The sequence below is a fragment of the Streptopelia decaocto genome, assembly GCF_964273445.1.
Source record: "Streptopelia decaocto genome assembly, chromosome: 3".
Classification (NCBI taxonomy): Eukaryota; Metazoa; Chordata; class Aves; order Columbiformes; family Columbidae; genus Streptopelia; species Streptopelia decaocto.
Genome location: NC_138656.1, coordinates 98,102,513 through 98,117,383, shown reverse-complemented (window position 1 = coordinate 98,117,383; position 14,871 = coordinate 98,102,513). Strand labels below are relative to the sequence as shown.

General features: G+C 35.6%; 1 protein-coding gene across 1 annotated transcript in view; it reads right to left on the bottom strand.

The window, feature by feature from the left end:
* CSMD1 (CUB and Sushi multiple domains 1) overlaps positions 1–14,871 on the bottom strand; it is a gene marked incomplete at both ends in the record, with an annotated part of 1,064,284 nt that overhangs the window by 143,381 nt on the left and 906,032 nt on the right. Inside the window, 4 exons of the mRNA XM_082048870.1 lie at positions 763–867; positions 7,725–7,821; positions 8,448–8,572; positions 9,668–9,871. Of these exons, the coding sequence (XP_081904996.1) occupies positions 763–867; positions 7,725–7,821; positions 8,448–8,572; positions 9,668–9,871 (531 nt within the window). The remainder of the gene's footprint in view (positions 1–762; positions 868–7,724; positions 7,822–8,447; positions 8,573–9,667; positions 9,872–14,871) is intronic.

Here is a 14,871-nt window from a genome sequence, read left to right as displayed (position 1 = left end):
GTATGATTATATGAAGTAATCCATTGATGTTCATAACATGAAACATTTGTATTTTAGAACTAAGCCACTCACAAAACATACAAAAAGTTGATACATAGCAAAATTTGCCATTAGCTTTCTTAGGTTATTCTGCTAATACCACCAGTGATTTACCAAGATAATGGTAGTGTTTTCTTGTAGCTCTGGAATTATAATTTTTGTTGTTGTTGTTAATTGGTTGTTGGTGTTTTGTTTTTGCTTTTATTTTTTTCAAATTACAGCAATTTCTTGAGGGAAAAGAATTTGAAGGAAAGGAAAGAACAACTAGAAATAAATATATACATTTATAAACAGAGGGAAACAAGTGGAGTTTTGTTCTGGTTTGATCTATTTCCAAGCAGTGAAGCTAACTCTTACTTTTTTGTTACCTGAATTTTAGAACTGAGCTGAAAGAAGCTGAAAAAAACCCAAAGCATAATTAAATTTTACATTTAAAAAATATTTTTCTGAATTGCCAGGTTGATTTGTTTTATACTGCTAATTTGTGAAAGTTAGTTTTCAGCAATTTCAAATGTTTCTTTATTTAAAATTTCAGTTTCATAGATATCACTTATACCAAGTTCATGCCAAGTTGACAAGTAGACTTTCATAGTCAGGGTGAAAAAAAAATATATAGATAGATATATATATATAAATTTATATTTATAGATATATAAACCCTCTCTTTCCCTTTCCATATGTTTGCATTTTCCTGAGAATGTTTCAAAAAGCAAGCAGTCTTACTTTTGTATTCCAGGTGAAAACCAGCTGCTGCCACACTAATGTCAGAGTGAAAATGCAGGTAAAGTTGATTGGAGGTGCTATTCAACAATGCTGGCACAGTTGTACCTGGAAAAATAAAAGTTATGGAATAAACAGTAGCATACTGATATATTAGGATTTATATTGAAAAGACATGACCAAGACTGAATCAGACAGGTTCATTTTCTTCTCATAATGTGCATGGAAATCTCAAACACTCTGCTATGGTTTGCCTTGTTTTCTCCTGAAGCTGCAAGAAAAATTTGATTAGAAGTCATGATACCAAGAAGCTATATAAGTACAATCAAACAAGATCCCATCATGTTCAGATGAAACTGTATTGACTTGGACAGAAAAAAAAGAGGTGCAAATAAAAATATATATATATATATATAGTATAAGGATTTGATTGCGAGATCAAGCTCAACTGCCAGTTGATCTTTTTCTACTTGTACAAAAAACTTGCAGAACAGAAAAGAACAGTCCAGATTTTTTCTCTGTGTCCACTCCACACCTTCTCCCCACAATGTTTCAACCACTTATCCTAGTTCTGAGTGTATGACAGGGAATGAAGAAGCAGGTGCAGCACATTAAAACAAAAACAAAAACAAACAAAACAAAACAAAACAAAACCAAAAAAATACACAAAAAAAGGCTTTGTCTAATTCAAATAACTATAACAAAACTGTGTGCCACTGACTTCAGTCTGCACAATACCACAAGCTTAATGCTAACCCTGGACACATTATTTACCACTAGTAAATAATGTCTGACACATTTTCTTTGTTACCACATAACTACTATATAACTCACTTTCTATAGTCTAAAGCTGGAACATCTACTGAGGCTAAAATTCACATCATTTTTTTTATTATCCTCCAAGACAGTATTAAGTAGCTAATGAACTTCAATGGTGGTTGCATAAGAGAATTCTTTATTTCCTGTGTGGCATGTGTTTCTGTTGTAACTATGAACAACCTAGGTATAAGCTTGAAACTCGGACTTAAAAAGAAAAGTAAGTTTACAGTATACATGAGGAAATGGTAAATACTTTTTAAATTTAAAAGTGTGTTAAGCAAAATCTAGATATAAATTGTGAGGAGCTAAAACTTGGCCTTTAAGGAAGGTTTTACTGTCTGAATATGAAAGCTCCAAGTATGGAAATTCACAGACAGTACAGGGCATTCACATCACACAATACTTACCGTGGAATACAGAAAGCAGTGAAACATCTTCCTGGACAGAGGATTTTTCACAGTATCCATATGGAATTTGAAATACATTTAAGGATGTTTAAGGTGTCTGTTCTGTAAGAATGAGGATGTTGACTCAGAATGATTATAGTCTCCATTGAACAAAATTGCTCTTCTGGCAGTTCCCTTCCTTTGTAGGATCTGCTAACATTTAACACTAACATTTTACTTCCTTAGAGAGTGATATTCTAGAAGATGAGAAATTATATCCTATTGTACTGCGAGAAATAAATGAAGCTAGAGTTTTTAATTCTCATAATTGCCACATTCAATAGCATAGTTCAGGCTGGCAGCCTGTCACAAGTGAGGTCTTCCAGGGATCAATACTGGTTCCTACACTGTTTCGACATCTTCATTATTGATCTGGATGATGGGATTGAAAGCATCTTCACCAAGCTTGCCCATAACACTAAACTAAGTGGTGAGGTTGATGTGTCAGCCATCTCACAGAGAGACCAAGGCAGGCTGAACGAGTGGACGAGGAAGAACAAACAGCATGAAGTTTAACAAAGACAAGTAAAAAGTCCTGCACTTGGGTCAGAATAGCCAAAAAGAGCAGTACAGTCTAGGATCTGTGTGGCTGCAGAGCAGCCTTCCTGAAAGGGACTTGAGGCTCAGGCTGGACAACAAGCTGAATATGAGTCAAAAGGGAACCACTGCAGCAATGAGGGCAAATATGTTCCTGGAATGAACCCAGAGGGGTATTACTAGCAGAGACAGAAACATGATAATCCCACTCTACTCAGTGCTTGTCAGGCTACAACTGGAGTACTGTATCCAGTCCTGGTCCCCACAATTCAAGAAAGACATGGACACATGGGAAAGGGTACGAAGGAGTGCCATGAAGATAATCAAAGGGCTGGAGAACCTGCCCTACTAGGAGAGGCTGAAGGAGTTACGTGTCTTCTCCCTAGAGAAGACTTAGAGGGGAACCTATCACAGTATTCCACTACATAAAGCGCAGCTACAAAGAGGATGGAGACTCTCTCTTCACAGGGAGCCACGTGGAGAAGACAAATAGCAACAGAACCAAGTTGAACTAGGACAGGTTTCATCTTGACCTTAGAAATAAATTTTTTACAGTGAGAACAATCAGTCACTGGAACAACCTCCCCAGGGAAATGGTACAGTCCCTGTCACTGGAGGTTTTCAAGATGCAATTGGACAAAGTCCAAAGTCATCTAGGCTCCCTTTCCCCCAGAAGTTTGGATTAGATGATCTTTTGAGGACCTTTCTAACCTGAGCTGTTCTATGTTTCTATGATCTAACTGAAATTTTATTGATCACCTGCCAACATCTGCTTCTTCTGGGATTTGGTACATGAAGTGTGGAAGATACATTTTAGTGTGGCAACCAGATGTAGTGGTGTTTTGGACTTTATCATTAATAGAGAGAAACAGTACTTAAAGGGCAGGAGTATATTTCACGAGTAATAGCTTAGGTGCAGATATTTCCATGGTAAATATCTAACACTCCTATAGATGGACACCATGTTAGGATACTGGACTCTGAATTCTTAAATTCTTGAGAATCTGCAATCAGGAAAACAGGGAACTCTCCTAGGAGGCAGTAAGTGTGCTTGCCTCCGTAAAGGCTTACAAGGGAATGAGGACAAGTTTTCTACTTAAATTAATGTCTAATTATGATATTGTTATGGAAAATTACGCCCACTATCCCTTTCAAGCATTAGCAATGACAAGCAAGAGAAATGTATCTCATTCTAGAGATGAACACTACACTGCATGTATGAAAGGCTGCCTGGCATGTCAGAAATTTCTAGACCAAGAACAGAGATAGTAATTTTAGGCATTTCTTGGGTTAGCATAAACATGAAGCATGGACCGCATTCTTACCTATTTTCTTTCTAAATGTTACTATCATGCTAAGAGTAGATTCTCCAGATGTCAGCCTCAATGACTACTGTGTATGTATACTCTCTCTGTATATGTCTAAACACGTATTTATGCTTACATATGTACATATACATATTGAAAAGAATATCAGGTGTTATTTGCATTTCCAAGTTTAGATGGAAATGTAGCTATATTTAGTCTTACTTTTTTCCAGTTTGAATATACCATAGCCAAGTGAAGTAGCAGTCCCAAACTAGCAATTCTAAGATACTGTTGCTTTTTTTGGCTTGTTTCCACTTTTTTGTTCATTTCTGTGTATTAAGAAAAATGACTCGCACTTATGTTCTGACAATACTCTCAGGAAAAAGCAACATGCTTGTCAATAATATCCTCTCACTCAGCTACTATGCCTATAACCTTCACTAAAGAGTCCAGGACAGACTCCGTTTTGGCTTATTGATGAAAGACTTTCTGCCCTTTTATCCAAGGAATTTCCACTCTGTCATAATTCCATTCTATGACACAATTGGCCCGCCAACATATTTACAAATACTCGTGAGATACCTGACAGTTATCCAAGTTTTATAAGTCTTCGTGCATTTTTGTCTTAATGGACGTGCTTCATGTAGGAACTGCTATTACCGAGCTGTAAGAACAGGGTATCTCTAAATTCAGTTGACAGTGATGTAGCCTTATAATTAATGCAGGCTTTAGAAGATAATAATATTACTGGCAGGAATATACCCATATTGGATTGAGAAGGTGTAAAATATGAGACTTTAACTCTTAAGGGCAAGCATGAAAGATCAGACACCTGGTAGACTTAACATATATAACCTGATAATCACTTAATTAAACTCTTTTTTTTTTTTTTTTTAACAACATGATTTGAAATAAATTCAACTTCATTTGGAAAGCAGGATGGGTATTGAAAAAGAGGTAACTTCTTACTCTTCCAAATGAAAAATAAAATACAGTTCCTTTGCAGGAGAAAAATCAATCCCAGTTATGGCTTTTTTTTTCTTTTTTCTTTTTTTTTTTTTAATTTCTGAGTATAGCAATTAAAATTCTACCTTGTTTGTAAAAACTGTGACCTTCACAACTGAGAGAATTAAGAGTCGATCTGTGCAACCAATCAAAAATCTGCTATAGCTACATATATTCTTGAAGTGGTACGACAACTGTTGTAAAATATTTGAAACGTTATTTTGATGGTTGCCTTTTAAAGGCAATGTTATTTTTATTTCCTCGTGAGCCGTGAGCACTACTTTGATGAACAATCAATACTGAAGGTAAAAATAACCCATAGTTTTCCAATTACCCTGAATGTCCCTTGCCATTGCCTAGTGCACTCCCTAGTGTCATGTGGAAAACTTGGTCTGAAAAATAATCAGTTTGCCCACCAAAAGGCATCATCTGTCAGTATTAGGCACATGAAACTAACCAGTTCACTATTCCATTGCATGCCACAAGAGTCCTCTTGGCATTTAACACATCAGTCTTATCCATAGCATCTACTTTCAAAAATAGCTGTACAAAAATTCATGTATTCCGCCACCAAGAAGAAAGCAGCACAAGATATCTTTGTCTGTTAATATATCGTCTCAGGATTTTTATTATAGCTTTGTTTATGAAGCCCCTATCACTTTCCCCTAAAACAGCATCCTCACATCACAAGTATAACTATAGCATAAAAAGAAGAAAAATGCCCTAATATTTCTGCCATTCACTGACAAAAGATGGCCCACAGGATTAAACCAAAAAGGACAATATGTAAGCACCCCGACTGCTCTAGGAGACAGCTCTTGCTGGCCCTGCCCATCCCCTGGGGCTTGCCCCTACCCTGCCCATTGCCCAGGACCCCATTTCAGTCCCTGAGGCTGTCAGCTCCTGCCCCAGTTATGCTGCAGCAGGATCAGTCTCCAGCTCCCATAGCCCTGCCCTGCCCTGTTGTGCGCGCCACCAAGTTTAATAAATTCTTAATAATTAGTTGTACACCTGTGAATCTTGAATGCTAATTTAGAAGACAGATGAATTCACAGAGAGTGAATCGGAAGAAAATGGTATTGTACAAGATTAAGAAATAAATGGTACCTGCTGAATTTTACCACTTATGCAATTATGCCTGGAATCCAGTTTCAACATCACATTATTGGTTCAGTTTTGAGAAGAGCAGATTTCATGTAATGTTTAAATATCCTTCATTAGCCCTTTCCAATACACAAAATAATTCTTCATTTTAAGTCCGACATTCATTATGAAAAAGAGATAAATTTACAATAACTTTGTCCTACTCTATCTCCAATGAAATATTAACAACACAAAAAACCATCTTTTTCTGTTTCCCTGGAAATTAGAAAGGGTTTTAAGCTAAAGCAAGGTGACTCACTTTTAGTATAGAATAAAAATGTGGTTTGAGTCTTGAGTATTATTAAATGAAGAATTGTTAAATGGATAATTTCATCAGTTCTTTATCCAATGGGTCCAATATCTTTGTCACATATTGTACTTGTCAAAAACTGATTACATTTCATAATTTCTTTCTTCCTTATTGCCAATTTAATATGCAGCATAGCCTTTAATACAAAATTGTTATAACCTTTTGTACTGGTTCTGGTTGGCACAGAGTTACATTTCTTCACAGTAGCTGGCATGACGCCATGTTTTAGATTTGTGACCAAAACAGTGTTGACAATACAGGGATGTTTTAGTCATTGCTGAGCAGTGCTTACACAGAGTCAAGGCCTTTACTGCTTCTCACACCACCCCAGCTGTGAGTAGGCTGGGAGTGCACAAGAAGCTGGGAGGGGACAGCTGACCCCAACTGACCAAAGTGATATCCCGTACTATATGATGTCATGCTCTGCACTAAAAGGTGGAGGACAAAAAAGAAAGGGGAGGTTATTGGCAGCTCTGGCATTTTCTCTTTGCAAGCAACTGTTAGGCATAATGGAGCCCTGCTGTCCTGGAGATGGCTGAACACCTGCCTGCTGATAGGAAGCAATTAATTAATTCCTTATTTTTCTTTGTTTGCATGTGCAGTTTTTGTTTTACCTTTTATATCTCAGCCCACAAGCTGTCTCATGTTTACCTTTCTGATTCTCTCCCTCATCCCACTGCATGGGAGTGAGCAAGCAGTTGGGTAGGGCTGAACTACCTACTAGGGTTGACCCACAACATATTTTAATATGCAAATTTGGAGGTGCAACTTCAAATTATCTAATTTGATATTTGAATAAATAATATGGGTTTAATTTTTTCAGTTGATAATTCATTTCCTTACATAATCCAACATAGATCAGATCAGGCTTGTGATAGAGTTCATGAGTCTGTGATATTATTCATATTTAATCTTATATCAGATAACTCTCTTGGTTTTGTTTATAGAACATATTCTATCTATTAAAATTGTCTTATAAAAAAGGAGTAAAACTATAAATGCCTGACGTATACATGTGAAGAAATAAATTACACTGTTTGTTATATCCCAGTTGTAGTTTTTTTTTTTTTTTTTTTTCTGGGGTCTGTTTAGTTTGGATGAATACTGAATGCTTCATCTTTTTTCCTGAGAACAAGAGGCCAACAAAGATAAACTAAGTCAAAGCTATCAAAGGAAGACCCTTGAACGTCAGTACCAATTTATATATATATTTGCACATTGAAACATTTACAGGACCTGAAATCTCCTCCGCAAAATGAGAATATTTCATAATAATACCATGAAAGATGCAATACAAATATAGTCTTTGTGTATATGTGCGAGTAAACAGAGACATGTTCTTTTACATACATATATATACATATAGATCTGTGTGTTTAAATCACAGCATATCCTCACCTGAAAAGCTCCCAAGACGTGGTGCTGTCATATCTCCACCATCGTATATTTCAAGAGAGTCCCAATTATGTTCAGTGGCAAAGCTGATGACCTGGATCTGTAAAACACCACCACAAAACTTTTTAAAACCAACTAGCCATATGTTTTTTTAAATGTTCTAGAAACAACAAAATAAAAAGAGAACATGCCCCAAACAAAATATAAATGAGCAGATCCAAACAAAAACACCTGAGTGAAAAAATATAAATAAAACATTAAAGTTCACTTTTCAAGTTGTCTGAAATTTTAGAAAATATGACACTGGGTAAGTAAGTAGGATCTTGCACATATGTTGCATGATTACAATTAATTACTCAAAGTATAAATGAGAAGATCATCAAGACAGTTGCAGACCTTTCAAGTGCCTTAGCAGATAGAAAGAGTTGACATTTGCATACCAGATTGAAGGACCAGGACCTGCTTTCAATATTTTACACAGTAAAAGAGAAAGCTGCTTGTTAAACTATTTCTCATTCATACTACCATGTAAAAATAAAGTAACATAGAATAAAAGTAACCACAGAACAATATTGAGAAAAAAAAAAAAGCCCAAATATTTAAAGTATGCCAAAAAATTATCTTACTGCTTGCAATTTTGTGACATGTCTAGAGAAATAAACCATTACTTTTTAAATTAAATGAAAAAATACTCAATATTCCATGCTTGACAGAATATAGACTTGCCTGAATACCTGATCCCTCGGTCACTATGATTTTCCAAACACAATTCAAGCTGTTACCATAAGGTTCAGGGTAACCTGGTGAAAGAATAGTACCTCTCCGCTCAGTAAAATTCCCACTGCATGGCACTGAAAAAAAGAATGATCATGAATTATTACAAAACCTAAACTACTTCAGAGAACAGAAAAGCAATAGTAATTTTACTAAGCCAAATATAATAATTCTCTCTTGTAGCATAAGCACACAGACAGGAAGCAAAGATCTGAACTTAGAAAGCAATGTTATCTAAAATATTTGAACAATATAAGGCATAAGATACAGCCTGCATGAATAAACAATTCAGAAGTGACCTTAGTTTTGAGTGTGTGCAGCCTAGAGGAGTCTAGCAGCACAGCCTAATCACGGCTTACCTGAGAGTAACAACAAACTCTAAAGACATAACATTAAACATAATCATGATTTATAGAAATAATGTGAACTCACACACTGCCTCGGATAGTTCCAATATTACATCTAGCTGGTAAAGCAGTGTGATACATTAAATATTTTTACTGAATATGTAATTGCTTTTATAAGATTCAAGAAAATATAATTAAATGAAACAAAACTAAAAAACCCATCAGAAAATATAACACCTACATTTATTTTTAGAACCCTCTAATTAATTACAAATTCCTATGAATAGCAATGACTTCTGGAGAGAGAGAACGAAACTTTTCAACATTAAAAAAAAAAAAAAAGATGAAGTGCTAAACTTTATCTCACTGCAGGTCTGCAGACAGACTGAAGAAAATTAGCTATACTTAACAATGTTATCATTATTCAATGTACTCTATGCTTCTATTTAAAAACAGAAATCATTGTCCTATGTGTGATAGAAATACACAAGTATAGTGTAATAAAACAGGTAAAAAAAACTTCTGGAGAATTAAATTCTGTCCTGTATTTCAAGCTCTAGATGAGTCATGAAAATAATGACTGTTCAAGAAAATATGCATCACATTTGTTCATATAATCTAAGTCATTATATGAAACACTAGACTGCTTAGCAGCCAGCTGGTACTCAATTACTTTTTGATATGGAAAACTGCTCTTTTAAATTGGGCTTGACTGATATTAATCGAAGGAGAGTGAATATATGTGTTAAATACTATTTCCTGAAGCGGTTCCTGAATTCTGATTCAGAGACGTTCAGAACAGAAGACTCAAATGTAATTGCTTACCTACACAGCTTGGTACTGTGTCATTCCACTGAGCTAAGGCATTAGGTACAGCCTGACATCGGATAGCTTTTGAGCCTTGTAGCAGATAGCCAGGACTACACTCAAATCGAACAACAGAGCCTGCTGAAAACTCAGACCCGATTCTCCTTCCATACCTAGGCTCTGGAACTGAGCTACATTGTGTATCACTTGTGCGTGGAACAGCTGCATAAAGAGAGAGAAAAAAAAAAAAACAACATTAATCCAAATGACAGTCATCATCAAAAAATAAAAAAAAAACCACCAAAAATGCTCATTGTTTCTTGTAGGACAGAGCTTAATTGTATTTGTTCCTTTTATGTGCTCTGCTCTTGCATTCTCAAAGAATGGCCTAATGTTTTCACAGCTGTTGGCTGGATTGGGGTTTTGGGCTGTGACCATGTAGTCATGTGAGTGCCACAGCAGCACGGAGAGCAGTTGACTTTGGAAGTATGTTCTTAGGCATGGGAGGATCAGTGAGTGTTTCAGATGTCTTCTTTAATGAAAGTATACTATACTTTCCACCTATTTTAATTGTTACATATGAAAGTTTGGCTTCTCTTTAGCAGTTTTGCACTAGAAGCCAAGAAAAACATTTTGCTGCATGTAATCATATATAAAACCAATGTAATATTATACAAATATTTGATTTACCATATTAGAGAATACTAAGTGGTACCAATGTACCCTCAAGGTACCTTTTACCAATAATTTCTGACAATTCATAAATCTGATGTGATACAAGAACAGTTAAAATACTGTAAGCAACATTTAAAGAGCAAAATAATACAATACACTAGAAGCCCATGGGTTTACATTCCCTTTGGCTTTGTTATTTATAGCCAGTCTTTTATAGCAGACATTTTTATGTAGTTACTGACTCTTGGTAATGTGCATGTTGTTTGTGTAGCAAACTTGTTCTTTCTACATTTCATTTTGCAGTTAGATAGTAAATGCCAATTTTTTTAAAAATGTACATTTATAGAAAGAAAGGTAGAAATATAATTTGTGTGCAATTTTAACTATTTATTTTTACACTATAATATAATAAACATTAAAAATAATCTCATAAAATATGAGCAAATTTTCTGTGTAACATGTACGAAAGTTTTGTTTGATCAGTTTGGTTTCATCAAGAATTAGTTTCAAAGGGTTCATTTCATCTAGATATGAATTTTCAAACATGATCTTTCTGTCTTACTAACCTATTTTAAGAACAGTGTAAACAGAATCACAGTTATATTTAATTTTCTTTTACAGTCTTACATTCATTTTCTTTGCTGGCCTGTAACAGCGAAGAGCAATATTCCCATCTATTCAGGTGTTCACCTGTACAAAAACTCACATACACCCCTCCACCTCATTTGTTCAGTTACCCTGGTCACTAAGTGAAAGATAGGATATATGAAGCCTACATATACTTATTTTCATACTGATAGCTTTATACTTTTCTTAATGATTAAACTGTCATTTGCTCTATTCAAAATCATAATTATTTAAGTGAAGTAGTTTTAAATATTGGCACGTGCCTCTGAAGTTAGTAGGTGTTGACAAATTTGATTCAGAACACTATTTGAAATAGTGTGAAATTTATCTTAAGTCTAGCATGAAATACACAACACATTTTAGCAGAACATTGGAAGTTCTAATTTATGATTACATTGACGTTATGTTCTACCAGTTTTCTGTATTGCTACTGAGAATAGTTAAGTTCATGCAAGTATTACTGAATGTAGAGAAAAGCTTTTTCAAAGAAGGTTTAGAAACCATAGGTAGTAGCAATAGCAGGATAATACATGCTCTTTCATTAATATGCAGTAGGTTGATTTCTCAGACAAGGTCATACAGATACAGTAACACATATTTTCTTCTAAATCAGTAGGTTAGATGGTTGCAGAAGATTTTAGCCTTGAAAGCTTAAGAAAGTTATAAAACGCATCCGTGATTGAAAGAAATGGTCAGAGGTAAACTAACAGACACCTGGAATGATAGCTATGTAAAATGGGAAAAAAAAGGCAAATACATTTTCCAAGTTTTTAAATTGGCTGAATACTTTACATAGTATAAACAAACCATTTCCTTTTCAGTAAATTTAATACACCTGCTTTTGTTAAAATAAGTGGGATTTTGAGATTCAGTTTTCAACAGGACCTCAGAGTCACCCAGCTGCTCTGTGAAACTTGCTCATGCATACACTTTTAACTGTGGCAGGAAATTGTTCTGCACTTGTAGAAGGATAATGAAGAAACTACAGTTCAAGGATTCCACACAGCTGCAGTTCTTCCTGATTTTAACCTGCAGACCACATCTGGTCTGCCAGCTCATTTCAACTGACTCAATCTGCCCTTCTTTGTTCTCTTTTATTGGGAATAATAGTATTTTCTCTATCAAATGGTTGACCATGCAAGCACTATTTTATTCAAACCTAGGTGATGAAGGCTGCTCACGCATCCAGCCATATGACTGTCTTATGCCTAGAACTCCAACTTCTGTCCCATGATTAGGCATTAATCCATCCCTTGTTCAGGACTGCTTCATCAAATAGGAGTGTTGGTCATGATATAAATCACTTGCAACTATGTGATAGCAAAAGATTCAATACATTGTTGTGGACCAACCAGTTTTGACTCAGGGCATTTGTACCCAGTTATGGCTAATTCAATTTATTAACAATTAACACAAACCTCTGATCACTGATTCAGGAGTTTAGAAGAAGGAGAACACAAACAAACAAACAACCACTTAAGTAAACATCTTTCCTTCCCTCTCCCCAGCCTCAGTCAAACATCTATCCTTCCCTTTCCTTGTCTCAACTTCCTTTTGTCCATCTCTTGTTCCACCAGTGAGGTAAGAGGCAGCATAGGAGGTTGGGGTCATGTGCTTTCTTTTTGCTTCTTTGCTTTCCTCTGCTGTACTTAACATTTTACTAATTTTCTCTCCTGCATTTTGCTTCTTCAAGTTCTCATGTCACTCTGTTTCTTAGTGTTTGTGCCACAGTGTGGGTCACCCATGGGCTGCAGTTGCTCAGAGATGTCCTCCTACAGCAGAACAGGTCTTTCACAGGCCGCCAACCCATCTGAAGCTTTCTTAATCCATTACTTTGCTTTTTAGGGAAAGATCTGTCTGTACTGCTGCAGCCTCAGCTACATAAAAGTATAACGATGCCATAGCAGGAAAACAAATGTAAGATAAACCTGGAAAAAGTATAATTCCCAGTCTTCTTAAATTGTAGTGTACCTAGAGTATTTCAATGTATCTGACCCTAAGATTCTGAAATATTGGCTATTATATTGGATATTCATTGAGTCTGATATTACAGATACCCTTTAACTATTGTATGAAATACAAAGAAATGTAGTCATCTGGGAAAAAGAAATAAAGGCAGAGATGACATGTTTTTGAGGAAGTGGCATTGCAAAAGTCATTAAAGTCATTAAATCTGAATCAAAAGCTACAAAGACTATCTGTTCCCTGCTCAAAACAGAACATGAAGGCAAGCAATAACCATTTTTCCCCTCTAGCCTTCCTTCTAGCTTTTACCTATAACGCTGGCAACCAAGACTTCTCAAGCTGCATCACAGAGACATTCCATTTTATATAGTAATTATCCTCCATCTTTTAGCAAATGTTTCTTACCACTGTGAAACAAAATTGAAATAAGCCCAGTGGAAAAGTGAACAGGGAAGAAGCTCAACCTGGAATAGCAGGCGATAAATAAAATGGTTGACTTTACAGACCAGATTACTGTGTTCTGTATGAGAGTGGCTGTTATTCTCTAGAGTATTTAAAAGGCTAGCAAGCAGGCGGTCATTGGAAGTATTACCACATGCTTCAAAAGAAGAGAGAAAAATCTCCAAATGATACAGCTTATTAAATACTACTAACTCATATGTATACATATATAGGTGTATTAAATAAAGCTCTTAAGATATATTTTAAAATATATTAAAAAACCTAGTTATTCAAACAGCTTCATGATTCTCTTGAGATAAATAATGTGACTCATTTTCTGATGCTGGAGAGAACACTTGTCATTTGTTAAAATCTATTTCTTACAATTACTAAAAAATAGATGTAGTCCAAATAACTGACTGAAATGAGGCATATAATTGTGCTCACATGGAGACTTAATGTTCAACAGCAACCTATGTTTGTGCGTGTATGCATACAGCTAATAGAATTGAGGCTTTGTATCACTATGAGTTCTTTAAAAGTAGTAAAAAAAACCCTAAACACTTTAGGCATACAAAAACCAAATAAAATTATACAGAAAGGTGCCATTCATATGCAAATAGATGATAAGAGCCCAAATGCTGAAAGCTGTTTTCTAATTCCAGAAGTTTTATTACTCCTCTTTTCTGATTAAATGTGTGTGATAAATTTAAATGCAAGTGATGCTTTTGATGTGTAAAAAGGGCAAGTACCTATATCTTGAGCTAAATCTAAAGTAGAGTGTGCAGTCATGGTGATATCTTTCTATAAACACACAAGTAAGAAGGCTTAAAACCACCCTCCAGAAGGAGTTTGAACAGTCCTATCAAATTCCTTATAACTATGAAAACATCCTTGAGGTGAGACAGTTATTTCCATTAACTTGCTGTGTCAAACCATGACTGTGCTCCAATTTAAAACAAAAACAGAAACAAAACAAAACAAACCACTTAAAAGCCACTTGGTAATATTTTTAGAACTATCCAAACCTACTTTTATACTTCAATTTAGACATGCAGAAAAGCTAGTATATAATAAACCACAGTGTTCAATGACTATCTCATTAAGCTTATTGGACGTGTATGCAATACATCTACCGAACTGCCCAGAAGCCCCTTTGGGACTGCATCTACTGCCTGTACCAGCAAGGAATCTATAAGCACTGCCCCAGGTATCACCCAACTGCAGACACATGGATCAGCCCAGTGCACTAAGCTGCCTAGCAGCATGCTAACAGGCTTGGTCGTGCTGTCCCATTCTTGCATTTCAGCTGCAGCATGCACATGCGCACAATACCTCCTCAAATTTAGTTGTGTCAGGAAGAGACCTGCAAGTCTTAGATCTGCCACCCACCTTTCAACACCAAAATTGCCTCACAGTCTCTGCAATACCAATTTTCCTTCCAAGCTCTCCGAGAAGACAGAATTTATTAGTACTCTGAATAAAACTCTTGAAACATCAACTGGGAGCACTGA